Source organism: Nematostella vectensis, chromosome 14 (genome assembly GCF_932526225.1).
Source record: "Nematostella vectensis chromosome 14, jaNemVect1.1, whole genome shotgun sequence".
Lineage (NCBI taxonomy): Eukaryota > Metazoa > Cnidaria > Anthozoa > Actiniaria > Edwardsiidae > Nematostella > Nematostella vectensis.
The window spans coordinates 10,590,089-10,611,070 of NC_064047.1; the positions used below are offsets into that span (position 1 = coordinate 10,590,089).

The following is a 20,982-nucleotide window of genomic DNA, read 5'->3' on the forward strand; positions in this document are numbered from 1 at the left end:
CACAGGATACCCAGATATTCAAAACACCACTTGTACCACTGGAGAATTCTGCTTCACGACTCGTACCACTGGTATTTTATCACAGGATACCCAAACACCACTTAACAACTTTTACAACACAGGATACCCAAAACACCACTTGTACCACTGGAGAATTTTGCTTCACGACACGTACCACTGGTATTTTGTTGGTGTATCGGACATGTATGCATGCGTGTTGTCATTCAGCCACAAAAAGAACAAGTGTTGTTTGGCGAAACCCATTTCTTGACAAGTGCCTTTGGTTATTTAGTTTGGGTAAGTACTTTACACATCGGTTCAAACAGTTGAAAGCAAGAGCTCAAGGAATTTTAAACTGCACTTTTTAAAAGCTCGATTACAAGCTCAAGGCAACAATAACAATAAGCACGCACACAACAGAGAAGCGTTTGCATTCTTTTTTCTTTTAGTGCTAAGCAATGAAAATTCTACCACTGTGGTTTGCATCACTTCTTTGTATAGTCGTTCTAACTGGAAGCCTTTTTATGGTATGTCTAAAATCCTATGGATATGCAGGGACGTAGCCAGGGGGCTGTAATCCAACACTGCACCATTTTACACGATTTTAGAGATGTCAGATTCTGAAATAACGATGGACTTGACTGGATCATTGACTCGGACAAGGAGGGAAACCTTGCAGTATTCATTTACCAGATTTATAGAATTTTTTATGTTAAGTGAGGATAAAACGGGGGTTGGGGGCTTTGATAATTTTGGGGTTCTGGAAGGGGGTGGGGGGCACCGAAAAGAAAATTGTTTACAATAAAAGGAGGGATTTGAAATTTTTGAATTTTGAAAAGGTGTCTTCCCCCCCCCTAGCCCCCACCTAAGGAGCCTTTAGGGAACGGTGGGGAGGTTTCAGTCGTGCAGTTTTTTTTTCTTGTCTCCAAGTCGTGCCTGATTTTTTTATCGTTTCATGCATTTTCTTTCTGGCTGCATGTATTTTTTCCAGGCTTTTCATCGTGCGTGTACTGATTTTTTGTTTGTGTTCCTTACCCACCCTCCAACCCCCTTTTTAAATGGTCCGTCCATTAGAGTACGCAGGCGTTTTCTATTTTCTAGGAAAGGGTGTGGTTATTTTAAACTCTCTTTGCCACATTCATTATGCTAGGTATTATTCGTTCTTCGCGCTCTTGAGTTTTCAGCGCGAGAAAAACCATGGACCCGGGGGGGGGGGGGGGGGGGGGGGGTACTCTACAGAAAAGTAGACGGGGATGGTCGACCTTTTAAGGGTATAAAATACTTACCAACTGCTATATCTTAGGGGGTGCTTTAGGATTTTTTTCCAATTCTGCTATCTTTTAGGGGGTTTAACGCCCGTGGATGAGGTTTTTTCCGATTATGAGTGTCTCACGCTCAATAGTGACTAGTTGATACTTCCGAATTTATTTTCGTAACATAAGAATACGGGAGACAGACAATTAAAACGGGCATTTTTATTTTAATGCTATCTCTTAGGGTTAAAAATTCCTTCGACCACACCCAATATGATATCTCTTAGTGGTAAGAATTTTTTTTACCACGCCCTTAGTACTATTCCTTGGCCTTTAAAAAATTGATTGGGTTAAAATTGATTTTGCTATAGCCCCCCCCCCCCTCCCCCCCGGGCCTATGGAACACAGTTAGTCTGGCACAAAGTCCCGATACTTGATACGGAGAGACTCTTTCGCTACTCTCAGGCGAATAGAAAATCTTTCTAATTTATATAAGAAATACAACAACAAGCTGACAAGATCGCACGTGATCAGGGTCATTTCTTTAAAGTGGGAAGGGACGATAAAGGGACATTAACCCTATTCAGACCGGGCTTTTTGGGGCTTCCTCTGACCGTGGGGGGGGCTCTTTCGACCCCTCACCCGTAACTTTTGAACCATTGGAGCAATTATGACCAAATTTTCAAAGAATCATTATCTGACAAATAGGAACAAAATGGTTTGCCATAGCAACACAATATGACGTCATTATGACGTCATTTAAGGACATATGGTTAAAAATAGCCTATCTTTCGAAACCTGTGCAAAGAACATCCAAAATCCAAGTAATTTATCATAATCAGTTTGTATTCAATAAGCGACCGATATTCTTCAAAAAAAATTCTTTGTGACGTCACGATGACTTCACGTAAGTGAGCAGAAACGGGTAATATTTCTGTTTATTTTACATATCAAACATATTCCCCACGGAAAGTGTCCTTCGTATGTATTGCCTTATATGGGCATAGATGCCCATATTTAGAAGAGCTTAAGTTTTCCCGCTCCCTGATCTCCAGAAAACATGGTAAAAAATACTGATTCCTGTTAATTTGAGACTCGCGGCAAAAATTATTAAGCAAAACTTGCTCGCTTGGTCAAATCTTTTTCTTACTAATCCTATAAACTTCTTAGACCCAGGCCTCTAAGAGATTGACCGAGCAGGTTTTAAGGTCACCAGAATATTGATATGGATATGTATTTCTGTATGTCTTTTTGCAATAATGTTTTTTCTTGCAGTTGACATATATTATTAGTGACACTGTTTCTATGACAACAATATATTGCTATATTACATCTGTGACGCTATTGATTGGCATAGTACCTTTGATATAGCATAAGTTTGCGAATGGACTCTTAATTAAAGTAATAATTTTAATATCTTTTCCAAAAATGTATTTTTTTCTACTTTCTATTTACGATAGAGGAATATAAAAAGGATTTTGCCAAGTTTATATGTCAGTTTAATAAAATCAGCGATTTTTAGCTAATTATGTGATATCAGCATCCGCCATCTTGACCCCGCCATCTTGGATTTAATTAAATATATTTACTTTAATCAATAAAAACTGGGTAGCAAAATCTAAAGCTTTTTGACAATATTTAATCTTCGTTTCAAGTTATATTTATGATTTCAGGTGGATATGAATGTTTTTTTTCTATTTTTACAAGCACTATTTCGAAAAGGTAAAAAATTTACAAAAAAAACACCACTCTCCCCCCCCTATAATAGAGATGACATGGATTTACGTTGAGCACGTCGTATTAATAGTTGATCTTAACGACTTAAAGCATTTTGCCTAATTTTCATTAAACCTATGTCTCAAAACTTGGTTGCTATGGTTACCAGGGTACACATATCAAAATTTTGTTTACACCAAACTGATCCCAGATAAATTTTAGGAAATGTCATCGAATTTCAACGCTCTAGCTCTACTAGTTAAAAAATTATTACAGCTCAAAGGTGCTCAAAAGCCCCCCACCCCCGTCTGAATAGGGTTAAGCCACGCCACTACTGCTTTTAGGTGTAACGGCACTTGAGTTGTTCCGTGTCTAAGTCCGCAATTTGACGTGGACCGTCAGTGCACATCATACAGGGTAAATAACGGTAACTTGTCTTCTTATGGCGATAAGAAAAAGATTTATGCCAGACTACCAACTTCACCATTTTTCGTTTTTCTTTTCAGGATCTGCAGGGACACGTTCGCCTTCGAGTAGTTCTCTAGTGGTTTTCTCTGCCCCAACACATTGAGATCTAGGTATATATGAAAGGTTGCGATGATGATACTGTTGGTCAGGAGATGATAGTAATGATAATGATGGTGGAGACCCCCCCCCCCCCCTTCTAGAAGCCAAAAATACATCAAATGTATGCGAAATTATCTAAAATACCTTATGTGAAAATGAAAATGCCTTAAAAGAGCCTTTTGGCCCCCCTCCGGCTACTCCGCCGGGGTGCGAACGCGAACCCCACAACGGCCAAAAGTCCGCTTTCGGTTCTAGACGTGCTATCTGTAGACAAAACTATAAAGCATCAGCTAGATCACTCTGGTATGTCATCAATCTCAGAAGTTTTTGTAGCGAAACCCTTCCCGTGGAGATACTTGGCATAAAACATCTATTTTTGTTCTTTCGAGGCTGATCAGATTATAAAGATTATAGATTATAAAGCTCACTCCCTCATTCCCCCCCCTCCCCCCGGAAAACTTCTGTCCACTTTTTCGGATTTCCCACCCCTCCAAGAAAAATCCTAGGTACGGGCCTGCTGTTTCAAGTTCTTTTATTGATATTTAACATTTTCCATTCAACAACGCGTCTGTCTAGTTTCTAGCAGTCGAGCTTATCATAGAAGGATGCATTCTTTTTAATCTGGAGTTGGTATTCTTGGGCTCTTCTGAAAAGATAAAGGGAGCATTGTGGAAAAAATGCGTATATTCTTGTTCCATATTCCCTTATTTCCCAATCAACGGTTTAAAGGGGGGTCCAAGGGATATGGACAGTTTGAGGGAGAATAAAAGGACGGTCTGAGAGGGATTGAATGGGAAACAGTTTGAGTGGAGTCGAGGGCAACAGATTGAGGGGAATTGAGAGTACAGTCTTGAAAAGAATTGAAGAGATGTGGACTGTTTGAGGGATTCGTGGGTAGGTTTGAGGGGTATTAAAGGGATAATGAAAGTTTGAAGGGGGTGAGGGTATAACATAATGTTAAAACTCGTGATTGTATTGGATCAAGCGTTGAATTAAAGGTTAAGAACATTAACAATGAATCTTTACTTGAGCAAAAAAAAACGAACTGTTCATGCGAATACACGCCACGAGGAGGATCTAACATGAAAACGAGGCGCTGTTTACACTATGAAACAATGATGTCATTATCAATTAACAATGTCGATATTCCAACACGACTTCAAAGCATCGTTTCTTTCTTCTTCTTTTTTTTTTTTTTTTTTTTGGGGGGGGGGGACTTTGAGGGGATGTTGACGGTTTAAGGGTACAACACAATACAATACAAAACAATGTCCTTTATTTTAAGAGGGTGATATTTTAACAATGCATATAAATAAATATGGGCAGGAGTTTGAGTGAAGAATGTGAAGGTAGATTTTTTTTATAGAACTATCTTAACAATACTCACATGGTGGACAGACCACTTCCTTCACTTTAGCAAGATCAAACTCGAGTAAATCCGCTATTATCTCGTTCTTTGCTATTGTCTTCCTTAAATTACACACTTGTCTTTTCTGTTTAGGATTCAAACCCTCCTTCGGACAGTCCTCTAGAAGTAGCACGATGGCATCCTAAAATAAAACAGGAATACATAGATGCCTACAGAGTGAATGTCGTAAGTTATAACTGCTAGATGTGCGACAAAACACTACCATCATGTCCTCTGTACAAATTTGCTGGGCAAAATAGTAAGGGGGTGGGGGATGAGACACGATAAGGAATACTTAAAGAATGTCGATCTCCCACTCCTTTGTTATTGTTCATCATTGAAAATACAGCTTTTTATTTGCAAGGAAACTTTAAAAAAACAATCTACGAATGAAGTCTGACATGTTTTTTATGATATTTGATTGATATAGTTTGGTTACTCGCTTGAATTTGCAGATGGAAATGGATTCTTTGACTGACTCGCCATTGAGCGGGAGCATAAAATGGCGGCGTGATTGGCGTGCTTTAAGATACTGGTGCTTCAGCCTCTTTGCCTTGAGTTTCCTCGTTTCCTCTTCTTGAGCTAATGCTGGTAATTTGCAAGTCAATTTTCTAGTTCGCTCGGTTATTTCCTTATTAGGCAATACATACCATATTTGGGAGTCTGTTTCAATCATTTTTTGGCTTTTTTATCGCACTAGAGCTTTTTAAGTCGAGAATTTCCACATAAAATGTATGCTACATAAGCATAAGCGCTACATAAGCATAAGCGCAATTTAGCATAAGTTAAAATTGCGGATGACCGCGCGCTCCTGGGTCTAGTCCCTGCTGCGGCTTGGGCGCCCCCGGTTATTCAGGCCTTGGCACGTTTCATCCTCTCTCAGAGTCCTGCAAATCTCGCTCGACTCAACACTGGATTTGCGGGTTTTCCGCCGTGTTTTCAATGGCAAAAAGTACTCAAGCAGGAATCTTCGGTAGGTCTCCAAGTTCCGATCATGTTCGCACCGCCGGACGCGTTTTTTGGGGAGCTGTTTTCAATGGCTGGAGACGACCGCTTCGGTAAAAGCAAGCGACTCAAGGCCACTTAGTGTGACAGAGCTATAGCATCTCAACATCAGGGCACGTTTGCTAGTGGAGGAAAAGATGCAATTGCAGTTAGCATTGACGAACCTTCACTTCACGTCGGTGGTAGTGGTGAGTAATATATACTGTCAGTATATATGCAGTGTGCTGGCCTGTCGTTTTGTAGAATGCCACGATGTTTAGCAGAGGCAGTGTGTCAAGCATGTACTTAACAGATGATGGTAGCATTTGAGCTGGCTGAACGACAGAAACCTAACTATCATCAACATTTGCTGAATTGGCCCGGGTTACTTTACTATGGTTAGACGTATTTACTTGTAATATTCTTGCTGGGGAATACCAACCACACTGGTGGGTCATATTGCTGTATATGACTTTGCCTTTGGACGAGAACAGCTGCGCCCAAGCCTCGCCCGGAGCATTTTGATGTTGTGTTGGGGCGGCTAATCCCACTCTCTCACACTGCCCTAGCAGTGTTGTGTTGGGACGGCTAATCCACCTCTCTCTCAATGCCCTAGCAGTGTTGTGTTGGGGCGGCTAATCCACCTCTCTCACACTGCCCTAGCAGTGTTGTGTTGGGGCGGCTAATCCACCTCTCTCTCAATGCCCTAGCAGTGTTGTGTTGGGGCGGCTAATCCACCTCTCTCTCACTGCCCTAGCAGTGTTGTGTTGGGGCGGCTAATCCACCTCTCTCTGCCCTAGCAGTGTTGTGTTGGGGCGGCTAATCCACCTCTCTCTCACTGGCCTAGCAGTGTTGTGTTGGGGCGGCTAACCCACCTCTCTCTCACTGCCCTAGCAGTGTCGTGCTGGGGTGGCTGATCCACCTCTCTCTCACTGCCCTAGCAGTGTGGTGTTGGGGATGGCAAGGGCTCCCCCCACCAGCCCCAGTGCTGTTGTATTGGGATGGGTAAGCCCCATCTCCTCCCTCTAAGCCCCAGCAGTACAGCATCTGCAGTGGATCTAGGCCCTAGAATGCCATGAGGTGTGGCCTCACACATAACTGCGTTGCCTGGATGGGTGACGGCGTTTCCCCTAGACTAGACCACCCTGTACGCAACTAATTTACTCAAGATCTACATAACCCCCCACAAACACACACACACCTCGTGACAATCCAGCTCCTCCCAGCCTCCTACAACGACTTAGCAAACAACGACTAGCAATTTTTGTTTGTTAAAAATCCAAATGTGTAGTGCCTGTGTGTAGCTACCTGTTCCTGTAATTCAGTCCTTGGCTGCAAGTGGAATGGTAAATATACATTTATTATTATTGTTATTGCCATTGCTATCATCATTACCATTATTATTGCTATTGATTGCTACGGTTATTGTTATTGCTATTAATATCGCTATTACTATTATTATTGCTATTGCTACTATTTTTGCTAGTGCAATTGTTATTGCTATAATTATTGCTAGTGCTATGGTTACTGCTATTATTATTGCTATGGCTACTGTACGTGTTATTGCTATTATTATTGCTAGTTCTATTGTTATGGCTATTATCATTGCTACTGCTATCACCATTGCTATCTTTATTGCTAGTGCTATTGTTGCTACTGTTATTGTTATTGCTATCGCTATTGTTATTGCTATTATTATTGCTATTGCTATTATTATTGCTATTGCTATGGTTATGGTTATTATTATTGCCATTTCTATTATTATTGCTATTGCTATTGTTACTGCTATTATCATTACTATTGCTATTATTATTGCTACTGCTTTTGCTATTATTATTGCTTTTACTATAGCTATTTCTCTTGTTCTTGCTATCCGTAACTTTATTGATATTGCTATGATTATTGCTACTGCTATTGTTATTCCTATTGCTATTATTAGTGCTAATGCTATTGTTTATTATTATTATTTTTATTATTATTGTGGGCCTTGTTGCGGCCCTTGGTGGCCTAGTTGCGGCCCTTGGTGGCCTATAGTTGCGGCCCTTGCGGCCTATAGTTGCGGCCCTTGGTGGCCTATAGTTGCGGCCCTTGGTGGCCTTTAGTTGCGGCCCTTGTTGGCCTATAGTTGCGGCCCTTGGTGGCCTATAGTTGCGGCCCTTGCGGCCTATAGTTGCGGCCCTTGGTGGCCTTTAGTTGCGGCCCTTGTGGCCTATAGTTGCTGCCCTTGGTGGCATTTAGTTGCGGCTCTTGCGGCCTTTGGTTGCGGCCCTTGTGGCCTATAGTTGCGGCCCTTGGTGGCCTAGTCGCGGCCCATGGTGACCTAGTTGCGGCCCTTGCGGCCTATAGCTGCGACCCTTGGTGGTCTTTAGTTGCGGCCCTTGCGGCCTTTAGTTGCGGCCCTTGCGGCCTTTAGTTGCGGCCCTTGCGGCCTGCAGTTGCGGCCCTTGCGGCCTTTAGTTGCGGCCCTTGCGGCCTACAGTTGCGGCCCTTGATGGCCTAGTTGCGGCCCGTGGTGGCCTAGTTGCGGCCCTTGCGGCCTATAGTTGCGGCCCTTGGTGGCCTAGTCGCGGCCCATGGTGACCTAGTTGCGGCCCTTGCGGCCTATAGTTGCGACCCTTGGTGGTTTTTAGTTGCGGCCCTTGCGGCCTTTAGTTGCGGCCCTTGCGGCCTTTAGTTGCGGCCCTTGCGGCCTACAGTTGCGGCCCTTGCGGCCTACAGTTGCGGCCCTTGATGTCCTAATTGCGGCCCGTGGTGGCCTAGTTGCGGCCCTTGGTGGCCTATAGTTGCGGCCCTTGCGGCCTTTATTTGCGGCCTTTGGTGGCCTATAGTTGCGGCCCTTGAGGCCTTTAGTTGCGGCCTATAGTTGCGGCCAGTGGTGGCCTATAGTTGCTGCCCTTGCGGCCTATGGTTGCGGCCCTTGCGGCCTTTAGTTGCGGCCCTTGTGGCCTATAGTTGCGGCCCTTGCTGGCCTAATTGCGGCACTTGGTGGCTTAGTTGCGGCCCTTGCGGCCTATAGTTGCGGCCCTTGGTGGCCTTATTGCGGCCCTTGGTGGCCTAGTTGCGGCCTTTGGTGGTCTATAGTTGCGGCCCTTGCGGCCCTTGCGGCCCTTTGGTGGCCTTGTTGCGGCTCTTGGTGGCCTATAGTTGCGGCCCCTGCGGCCTATAGTTGCGGCCCTTGCGTCCTTTAGTTGCGGCCCTTTGGTGCCCTACTTGCGGCCCTTTGGTGGCCTAGTTGCGGCCCTTGGTGGCCTATAGTTGCGGCCCTTGCGGCCTTTAGTTGCGGCCCTTGCGGCCTATAGTTGCGGCCCTTTGGTGGCCTTGTTGCGGCTCTTGGTGGCCTAGGTGCGGCCCTTGGTGGCCTAGTTGCGGCCCTAGTGGAAGCCCTTGGTGGCCTAGGAGCGGCCCTAGTGACCTAGTTGCGGCCCTAGCGGCCTAGTTGCGCCCCTTTCGGCTTTGGTGCGCCCCTTGCGGCCAAGTTGCGGCCCTGTTGGGCTAGTTGCGGCTCTGGTGGCCTATAGATGCGGCCCTTGGTGGCCTTGTTGCGGCCCTTGGTGGCCCAGTGGCCGCCCTTGGTGGCCTTTGCGGCCAATGCGGCCTTTATCTTTGCGGCCCTTGCGGCCTTTATCTTTGCGGCCCCTGTGACCTTTGCCTTTTTGGCCCTCGTGGTCTTTGCGTCCCTCGTGGCCTTTGCTTTTGCAGCTCTCACGCCTTTGCCTAGGCGCTCCTGGCGGCCTTTGCCTATACGGCCCTCAGCCCTAATTGCGTTGCCTAAATGGCTGATGAAGTATTGCCCTTAGTCCTAACTGTGTTGCGTTGCCGAAAGGTTTTTTGAGGTTTTGCCCTCAGCCCTAATTGCGTTGCGTTGCCTGAAAAGCTGATTAGGTTGAGCCCTTAATCCTAATCGCGTTGCGTTGCCTGATAGACGGATGAGGTGTTGCCCTCATCCCCTATTGCATTAGGTTGCCTGAAAGGCTGATGAGGTTTGCCCTTATGATGTTTCGTTACCGGGAATGCCTATGAGGTTTGCCACTAGCCCTAATTGACATGACGGAAAAACATGATGAACCTATAGCCATTGTAAGAAATTGTGTCTTCTCTCTCTATCTGGAATTGCGCGTTTTCCAGGTTTTTCCGTCACGTCGCCCTAATTGCGTTGCCTGGAATATTGAGGTTTGCCATTAGCCCTAAATACGTTTCATTTGCCCCACCCCTTATTTGCGTTGCGTTGCCGGAAAAACTGATAAGGTCTGCCCTCACCCCTAGCTGCATTGCCTGGATTGCTGAAGAGGTACGCCCTCTGTCTCGACTGCGTTCACGCTTTCACGCGAGCCATGCTGCTGGGTTCGTTAGGTTACGCTAGCTATACATCGTTTGGCCCTCCCCCCCACTCACGCTAGCTATATAACAGGTTTCGTTGGATCCGCTCTAAGTTCCACCTTGCGTGCTTATGCGAGCGACACCACCAGATGAAATCCATGCTGCAGGATTGTCAGTTCCTTCCTGAGCCCCATCTAGCGCGCCTATACATGCGACACAACCAGATTCGCCGGTCTACGTTGATCCCAAGCTAAGCTCCCGCAAGCTATGACTACCTGGGGGGCTTGTGAGGTTCGCCTTCACCCCCAACTGCGTTCGGCGGGGTTCGTTTGGTCCGCCCTGAACCCCCCCCCCCCCCCCGCCTTTCTTCAATGCCCTTATGCGAGCGACACCGCTTGATTCGTAGGTGTGCTGAGCCCGCGCTTGGCTCATGCACGCCATGTACTGTGTTAGGTCTATGCTGCGGGTTTCGTTAGGTCTGCACTGAGCCTCAACTATCGCTCCGCGAGCGACACCGCCAGGTCTGTTGGTCCATGTGCATCCTACGCATGGGTCATGCAAGCCGTGCATTGAAGGGAGCTGATTAGGTTCGCCCTCTTCTTGACTGCTTTCAGGCGGCTACGGGAACTATGAACTTACTTGATTGACACCGCCGCCGGAGTTGTTGGTCCTATTCAGAGCGTTCATGTAAGCATTACTCGGGGTTTTCGGCTAGCGCGCTTGTGCAATCTATACCGCCGGGTTGGTGTGGTACGCACTAGTCCAAGCTATCGCGCTCATGCCCCCCCCCCCCCCCTACCTTCCCCCCTACGCCCCACCCTAGCTCGCCCATAGGAACTAGCCCGCCCATAGGAACTAGCGCGTCCACGCGAGCTTCTGTTGGAGTGTGTTTTGTCTGGGCTAAGCCCGAGCTAACACACGTGTAATGCTTGCACCTATCGGCCGGCGGTAATCGGCGCCTGGTTGAGTGGCTAGTGCCTGGCTACTACTGCCGGTTTCATGGCCGCAGCCGGCTTCTCGTTCAGCTAAGGGTATAATCAGGGCATCGTCAAGTTGTTCTTCGAGCACTATGTAGCAGATACATATTGCGGTCCAGTGGTGCTTGTCATTGTTTGGGGTCAGGAGGCACCATTCTCTCCGTTCCTCAGTCCCTCCTTTTCAAGCACCCTTTGGCGGGGAGCTGTGGCCCGGAGGCCTGGCTCCTCGGGTGCGCTTGGTTAGGCGGTTACCAAGCTATCCGATACCTGATCCCAAACTTATCAGACGATGAGTTTAACTTTCTGGAATTCGTGTTTACTATGATTTTACTGACAGCCATCATGGATATGGAGCCTAGTCCCTAACGTTTTAGAATATCACAGGTCTCCCGTGCGCTCGCCCCAGGCTCTTTTAATCCATTTAGAAAACGACAGCCATTGATTGATATATTTGAATTTATAGCTACCGCTACCTACCTTGTCAATCTCCATTTCTGCGGCGATATCTTCTGCCGTTAGGCCATCATTCTTTTTCAGGCATGCTAAGCTTTTTGTCGTCGGATTGTTCACACTACACACGGGGCTTAGATTCTCTTTCTTCATTACTTTCTCAATTTCTTCCTTAAGAGTTTCTTTGGTCACGTAGAAAGCGCCGATTTTCCTCTCACATTTCCTTGCCTCGCTCCCATACAATGATGTAGCATCAGAGTAGAGGTCATCAAATGATTTTGTTCCATCCCGGCAACCATTAAGAATAGAGGTAAGCATCTTCACCTGGAGTAAAAACGAAAATGGTTGTTTCTCAAGATCTTTCTGACGAACTAACGAAGTAGTCCCTAGCGAAGAAAAAGGACAAATGATTCCAGAAATTTCATACACGAGTATAAACTTTATAAAGAATACAGTCGAAGCTCTCTGAGCGACCGCTCTCGTAAGCGACCAGCCCCAATAACGACCACGATCGCGAATCACCGATTGAATTGTCACACAAACTCTATAATTCTAAGCTCTCGTAAGCGACCAACTTATCGGTGCGACCAGCTCCGTTAACGACCACAATTTCAAAACACCAACTGAAATTTTATTTTTAAGCTCTCGTAAGCGACCACAATGATTTTTGGCTTCACAACATCAGTCAACACCTGATAAACATCATATCCAATGCATGCTGAAATCACATATAAAGCGGAAATGTTGTAATGTTTTACAAAAGCTGCCTTTCCAGTAGGCAACCATTAAAGAATTTCATAATTTCAATTTTCTAACTTCAATTTCAACCATGGGATTGACATTTCTTTGTCTCCAGTAAATGTGTAAATGCAAGGAATCTCTAGTCCATTGCCAGCTCCACCATTTATCCTTTTTCCAGTTACAATAGCCATCCACTTGTTTGTTGCACGCTTTAGAAATCGGCTCACAAAAGACGCCATGCGATCGTCGTAGACGCAGAGGATATTCTCATGACGAAAAGCTTAAGTCGTCGATATAAACGAGTTACTTTGCGTAGAATTAATTGCTTTTAAATAAAACAACTCACTCTCATGATAAGTCAAATACCTAGTTTTAAAATCAAGCAATAAACCAAAATATTACAGCGTTGTTATTATCACGATAACTTTTAGATTCCATTTTAATTAAGCTCCCGTAAGCGACCAACACCTATTGCTCAAGTTTTTGGCGCCCAGTGGTCGCTTGTGAGAGCAAGCTCTCGTAAAAGACCAGTTTCGTTAACGACCACAATTCTCAGTTCCCAAGGTGGTCGCTTACGAGAGCTTCAACTGTAGTATCTTGTGAACTATAAAACTCGTAAAATAGGTAGCAGATTACTGGAGGGGGAAGGAGCTAATAGCCCCACTAAAAGCCTCCCCCCTCCCACCGTATTTCATGAACCGCTTAAGGCTATGACCATCAAACTTACATACAATGAACACCAGCATGCATTAGACCTCTTAACGGCTTTACAATGCAAACAGGCCATAAAAACGTTTATAATCATTTTTTTTTTTTTTTGCATAAATTTGGCTTATGGACGAACAACTGCCCCACACAAATCTAAAAGAATATAGATTTAACCCTTGCAATTGAATGACCAACCAATCTACGAGCTCGAGCACTCTAGTATAGTACATATATTTTTAAGACCCCATACTGTTGTCCGCAATATTTTAATGATATACAATAAACGATGATGTTACCTATCTGGAGTTATATTTGCTGTTGACTAACCCATAGAATAAAATCGTTTTAAATTTCAACTTTTTGGGGCTTCCTCTGACCGTCCCCCATCCGTAACTTTTGAACCATTGGAGCTATTATGACCAAATTTTCAAGAATCATTATCTAACAAAGAGAAATAAAATTATATATTGTGTTGCCATAGCAACACAATTTGACGTTATTTAAGAACATATGGCTATAAGTAGGCTATCTTTCGAAACCTTTGCATAGAACATCCAAAATCAAAATAAATTATCATAATCAGTTCTTATTCAAAAAGCGACCAATATTTTTTTCAAAAAAATGTCTTTGTGGCATCACGATGACGTCACTTAAGTGAGCAGAAACGGGCAATATTTCTGGGTTTTTTTTCAAATAAGTATTTCTGTATGTCGTTATATAATCTTATTATCTTGCATGAGATAAATATTACTAGTCATCTGTGACGTCATTGATTGGTACCTTTATATAGCATAAGTTTGCGAATTGACTTTTAATTAAAGTAACAATTTAAATATCTTACCCTAAAATGTTTTTTATCTACATTTAATTTACAATAAAGGAATATATGCCAAATTTAGATGTTAGTTTAGAAAAGGCGATTTTTAGCTAATTATGTGACATCAGCATCCGCCATTTTGGATCCGCCATCTTGGATTAAATGAAAGTTACTGGGTAGCAAAATCTAAAGCTTTTTGACAATATTTAATCTTCGTTTCAAGTTGTATTGATAATTTCAGCTGGATATGAATGCTTTTTTGCTATTTTTACAAGTACTTTTTAGAGAAGGTAAAAAATTGACAAAAAAAACACCACTCCTTTCCCCTAAAATAGAGATGTAAATTTTTTTATTGTGTTTTTTTTAGCATAAACGTTTAATGACATGGATTTACGTTGAGCACGTTGTATTATTAGTTGATCTTAACGGCTTAAAGCGTTTTGCCTATTTTTTATTATACCTATCTCTCAAAACTTGGTTGCTATGGTGACAAAGGGTATACATATCAAAATTTTGTGTGCACCAAACTGCTCCCAGATAAATTTTAGGAAAAGTCATCAAATTTCAATGCTCTAGCCCTGCTAGTTCAAAGATTATTACAGATCAAAGGTGCTGGGGGAGTTAAAAGCCCTTCCCCCCCCGGTTTGAATAGGGTTAACACAAAAACCTAGAGAAATACATAACCAGTGACGACAAGCAATCAGTCGAGAGCACTACCTTTTGCGTGTAACAGCTGAGAGTAAAGGGGACCTGGTTCAAACTGTTGATCAAGTTTTCTTGGTGTTTATACGTCTGGTTTGGGGAGATATCCTTTGGCATATTCAATCTGTAGTTTTCGATACCATTGGCCGCTTCAATCTGGTGAAACAGATTTTAGAGGATTTCATAAGGATACAAACATTTGCAAGCACTCTCTCATTTCAAGGAACCACAAGCTGTGAGGTATACCAGCATACCCCTTCTTTCGGTCATGAACTTATTCCAGAGTTACCCAGTTCGACCCCTGGACAAACAGGGCCGTAGCAGGGGGTGGGACATGTGCGTGTGCCCTCCACCACTCCCCCCTTCCCCACATCCAATTGTAAAAAAATAAATTCCAATCGACTGTTTTGAGAAAGCATCTGCATTTTCTATTTATTTAAGGTAGATGAAACATGGCATTCTGTTTTTAGTTGGCTTTACGAGATTTCATCACATAATTTTTCTTCCAAAACAACAACAAAAAAATATTGGGCTGACTATACGTATCTTAATTAGCTTTACCAATTTCTTTGTACTTACCAGTTCAGGCGTAGGATCAGCATTATCCAGTACTTGCTTGATGTCTTCCAACAGGTTCATCAGGTTTTCCGCGACCAGTTCCTTTCGTACGTCCTCAAAGGCCTGTTGAATTAAACACACAAATGCACGAGGAGCTAGTTAGCCGCCTACTTGTTTTCAGTGTTTTCAATGAATTACACAGAAAAACAAAACAAAAAGGAAAGAGTTTCTTTAGACGGAATGTCCTTATTGGACATTGGATATTAAAGAGACTTTATTGATAAATGAACAAAAAACAATGTATAGCATTTTCGTCGAGAAAAGACAGTGGAAATGATTGTTGATGTTTCCTCATTTAGCTACTGGGGCTTTCGTCGAGACCTTAAAGACAGTCCACAATAACAGGGCTTATGGTATGATGCGGGGATTTTCCAGAAATTATGCGGGATTTTCTTGCAAATTATGCGCTAGAATTCTGGAATTATGCGGATTGCGCAATTTTTTCAATAAAAAAATTATAGGAGGAAAGGGAGAATTTAAACCTTAAAAACAGTCGCTAAAAGATTAAAGCTTGCTCAGAAAACGTTTTTCTCGTCGTTAAACCTTTGTATTTCCTAATGGTACATCGAAATGTGAGCTTGCGTACATTCGAAGTAATTACGCCATTTTGAACGAGGCGCTAAGAGAGTTGGGCGAGTAAAGTCCAACATGGCAGACGACAACAAAATCGCGAAAGAGCGTAAGTATTTGCAGTTTTTCTAGCGAATTTTTGGCTTATCATCTACCAAAACAGATAATGATGTAGATATTTTTCATCACGAATGACGTTTACTGGCTTCTACATGTAATGAACTTCGATTAGATTAGTTAGTTATTAATTTAGTGTTAACGCCTTTCGCTTAGTTACAATATTAGCAACAACATTCGAATTTGTGCTTACCGAAATTTGATACTTAGTGTCACAACGCGCATATATAAGTCGATTGCCGACGCTACCAAGACGAACAGCACGAAGGCTTTGCAAACTCACTTAGAAGTTCTCCAGAGCCAAGGCAAACCCGTCACGTACGAAGAAGAAACGAGAAAGGTCTAGCCTATCTTATCGAGCTTAAGCAACGGGATCGCGATTTCCTAGCCGTGAGTCTGCGAAAAAAAATCGAAAACACGAAACAAGCCCCGAGTGCATCTCCCGCAGCGCCGCTGAGTCACCTAGCAAACATCCGAGATCGCTTGGATGGTATAAAAGACAGATTCCCTGAAGCGTTCGAAAAGCCGGCCCGTAGCCAGGGGGGGGGGGGGGGGGGGGGTTCGGACGAACACACACACACCCGGCTTGAAGGTCCGCTCAAAACAAATAAAAATATATAACGTTTGGCTGGAGATATAGCGTGCACATCAATATATCTTTGAAATGACTATAAAAATATTTTTATAATAATTATCTTTATTATTATCGATATATGTTAAAAAGCACTTTAACATTTTAAATACAAGATTGATTACCTAATGTAATAAGGCGAGGAGAGGGGTATACCGGAAATTTGGTCCGCTGAAATGGAAAAACGAACCACCCCGCTCAAAATCCTGGCTACGGGCCTGCAACAGTATTCCCTGCTAGCAGAGGCCTCTTTTCTTGTATTTCGCTGGGCTGGAGTTCGCGAGGAAAAGATACCTCTGCCATGGGTCAAAACTGTTTCTGTTGCGCATGCGTGAGCGTTAATAAGCGACCGACGTGCCAAAACCCGTACCATCGCGCGAAAGCTGTCAATATGCTAATATGCTTTGCATGGGTTTAGTGACCCCATCTTGCGTCAGATTGTCGTTAGAAGATTTCCTGCAGCGAATGCGGCAAACGCCACCACACCCTCTTGCACGGAGCGAAGCCTAGACGCAGCAACCCCCGGCCTCAGACCAACGCCGACCACTTAAAACTCGAACCTGGAACAAGCGACAAGAGCAGCGATATCCCGAACCCGAATTTTTCGAAGGCTAACTCAAACGAGAAAAGAAATAGTGATCAACAATTCAAAAATCTTCCCCATGTTCGTTTCTCACCGAGATCACCCCTCAAAAAAGAAGTTAAAGCCTACGCCCTACTGGACGACGCGAGCGATACAACATTCGTCACTACGAAGGTTCAAAAGGAACTCGGCATACAAGGAGAAGAAACGAGCCTACATTTCAGTACAATGTTGGGTCAAGAGAATATTCCCGTCTCGAGAGTCGATGGCCTAGTAGCCGAGAGAACGGACAAGAGAGAAAAAGTAGAACTGCCAAAGGCTTACGCTCGAGAAACTATCCCTTCAAGGATGGATCAGATTCCCGAGACCGCCAAACGATGGCCACACCTGAAAAAAAGGGGGAAACCTCGAAATTCGAAAATGGACGAAATTGGACTTCTCGTTGGCTGCAACTGCCCTAAGGCGATAAAGCCGAAAAAATAATATCCGGCAAGAGCCAAGATCCATACGCCGTTCGTACACTTCTTGGCTGGTGCATCGTCGTGCCGATAAGCAGTAACGCGCAAGACGCTGACTTGTTTTCACCAGTCCCCTCCTCGTGTAATTTCATTATGGCGCGTGAACACATACCTGAGATGGATAAGAGTGTCGATATTATCGCTACCGAGACCTCAGGGGAGACGACTTCGCAGAGAGAAAGAGCGCGCTCGAGCAAGGTCAGTCAAAGGAAGATCGAGCTTTTATAGATATCGCAAGCAAAGGAATTAAAAGACGTGAAGATGGTCACTACGAGCTCCATTTACCCATAAAGAACGAAGCCTTAAACCTTCCTAATAATTGAAAAACATCGGTGCGGCAAATCCGTCAGCTAAAGAAAAGGTTAGAATCGCCCAAAAACGAGTCTTATCGAGAGAAATACTTAAAATTTATGACGGAAATGATAAATAAAGGCTACTCAGAGCCCATCCCTCGCAATGGTGCCATCACGGCCTCCGGAGAGTCTTGGTACATCAACCACCACGGGACATTTCACCCTAAGAAGAAACAAAACTGAGAGTGGTGTTTAACTGCAGTCAAGAATATATGGGGAAGTCACTAAACAAACACCTGCTACAAGGCCCACTCCTAACGAACAACCTAGCCGGAGTCCTCATGTGATTTCGCCAAAGCCCGTCGCCTTCACTTGTGACATCTAAGAGATGTTTCATCAAGTTAGAGTTGACCCAGAGAATAGAGATCTTTTTCGTTTTCTTTGGTGGAAGGACAACAACCTCCTCAAAGCCAATAGACTACCGTATGAACGTGCACCTCTTTGGAGCGACCTCCTCACCAAGTTGCGCAAACTTCGCCCTGAAATCCATTGCGAACGACTTCTAGAGAGAATATGGTGCGCAAGCAGCAAACTTCGTGCGAAACGACTTTTAAGGTTGACTATGGTCTGAAATCCGTCCCCTTAGTCGACGCAGCAGTCAAGCTGAAAAGAACGTAAAGAACATGTGTCACCAGGGAGGCTTTATATTACACAAGTTTACGTCAAACAAAAAAGAAGTCCTGAAGTGCATCCCAGAGTCGGAGAGAGCAGAGGGAGTAAAGAAAATCGATGTTGGAAAGAACCCTAGGAATCCAATGGCACACGGAGACAGACCGCTTCGAATTCGCAATCGTGTTACCGGACAAGCCATGTACAAGAAAAGGAATCCTCTCAACAGTCAAGCTCAAACTATGACCCTCTCGGTCTCTACGCGCCCCTACTCACCGAAGGCAAATCCCTACTACAAGAGTTATGACGTCTAGATGCCGACTGGGATGAAAAGATGCTGCCAGAGATCCAGACCAGATGGCAAAAATGGAAGAACGAGCTCTGTGAGTCGAAAAAGGTCACTATAGCAAGATGTTATAAGCCCGAAGGTTTTAGACCTGTGGTGCGCACGGAATTACACCATTTCTCCGACGCCAGCACGAGAGGCTACGGACAGTGTAGCTACCTTCGTTTGATCAACGACCGGGAACAGGTTCATTGTTCCCTCGTCATTTGCAAGTCTCACGTAGCCCCCCCTCAGATTAGTAACAATATTGAGGTTAGAGCTGACCGCCGCAGTTTGCTCAGTCCGTGTGAGCAATCAGTTGAAACAAGAACTCGAACACACCATCGATGACGAGGATTTTTGGACTGACAGCAGAGTAGTCCTTGGCTACATCGCAAACGAATCCAAGAGATTCCATGTCTTCGTCGCAAATCGCGTACAAGAAATCCAAAACAGCACATTGATTAAACAATGGAAGCATGTAGAAACTAAAAAGAACCCGGCCGACGAGGCGTCACAAGGGTTAAAGGCTGGTGATCTTCAAGACTCTAGATTGCTTACCGGACCTAAATTTCTGTGGAGGCCAGAAAGCTAATGGCAAGACGCAGAAGAATGCTTGAAGACAGAGCCTCTAGGAGACCCAGAGGTTAAGAAGTCGTCTGCGATGGCAACTACATGGCAACTACGCTGGTTTCGCGCCAAGCGTGCAGTAGCCCTATGTCTGCTTTATATATAAGATCGCGAGTGAAAGAGAAACCAGGAACAAGAAGGGACCATGCAAAATAGAATTCAAAGACCTTGTGTCTGCGGAACGAGTAATACTCCCCGCAGCACAAACAAATACCTTCAAGTCGGAGATCGATACCCTCTCCAAGCTCAACACGGCAACAAAGAAAATTGACAGATATATCGCCCGAGAAGAACACCGCCTTAAAGATGCACAGCGCACTATACAAGCTTGATCCTTTCGTCGACGTAGAAGGTATACTACGAGTAGGCGGACGCCTTTGACGTGCTAACATTAGTGATGATGTCAAGTTCCCCATAATACTGCCAGGAAAGAGCCACGTAGCATCCTTAATCATCAGGCATTTTCACGAGAAAACAAGCCATCAGGGCAAAGGGAAAAACCCTCAAAGAAATCCGTGCGAATGGGTATTGGCTTACCGGAGGCTCGTCAGAAGTTGCAAGCGCCATCTCACGTGAAATGTCAAAGGTTACGCGGAGCTGTTCAAGAACAGAAAATGTCGGACCTCCTGGAAGACAGAGTGCAAAAGGGGCCACCTTTTACCTAATTGCGGCTGTGATCTTTTCGGCCCCTTTACTATAAACGAGAAGAGGAAGACCCTTAAGCGCTTTGGAGTAATCTTCACCTGTATGGCTTCCAGAGCCCTACACATCGACGTCGCCAACTCACTTGAGACGGATTCGTTCTTAAATTCCCTTAGAAGATTCATGAGTCGAAGAGGATCCGTGCGTCAAATAAGATGTGATCAAGGAACTAATTTCGTCGGAGCACAGAACGAGCTCACTCGAGCTCTAGCCGAAATGGATCACGAGAAAATAATGGACAACCTACTCGGAGAGCAAATGTGATTTGATCACATTTAAAATGAATGCCCCCTCAGCGAGCCACATGGGTGGCATATGGGAACGACAAATCCGTTCAGTCAATAGCGTGCTGTCGTCGCTTCTACTCGAGAACGGAGGACAGTTAGATGACGAGTCACTGAGAACGTTGATGTGTGAGGCGGAGGCCATTTTCAATAGCTGTCCGCTTACAACCGAGACCCTGAATGATGTCGACGCGCCGTGCCCCTTGACGCCCAATCACCTACTCACGATGAAGTCGAAGGATGTCCTTTGGGCACTTTCGAATCTGCAGAGCTCTACAGCAAAAAGCGTTGGAGACGAGTTCAACATCTATCAAACAAGTTCTGGAGTCGCTGGAGGAAATACTTCCTTCTAAGTCTCATACAAAGATAGCGCAGAAATCTACAGATCGGAGACATTGTCAT

The 20,982-nt window shown here is 44.4% G+C and overlaps 1 protein-coding gene across 2 annotated transcripts in view; it reads right to left on the reverse strand.

Annotated features, from left to right (window-relative positions):
• Nucleotides 1–4,051: 4,051 nt before the first annotated feature.
• Nucleotides 4,052–20,982, reverse strand: part of LOC116618315 — a 66,415-nt gene continuing 49,484 nt past the window's right edge. The window contains exons 8-12 of one of the 2 annotated variants that reach the window (XM_048721770.1): nt 15,220–15,321; nt 14,656–14,796; nt 11,700–11,996; nt 4,924–5,086; nt 4,052–4,182 (exon numbers count right to left, since the gene is read on the reverse strand). In XM_048721770.1, coding sequence (XP_048577727.1) covers nt 4,181–4,182; nt 4,924–5,086; nt 11,700–11,996; nt 14,656–14,796; nt 15,220–15,321 — 705 coding nt within the window. In that variant the 3' untranslated portion in view covers nt 4,052–4,180. The remainder of the gene's footprint in view (nt 4,183–4,923; nt 5,087–11,699; nt 11,997–14,655; nt 14,797–15,219; nt 15,322–20,982) is intronic. The other variant, XM_048721769.1, reaches the window with a different exon arrangement.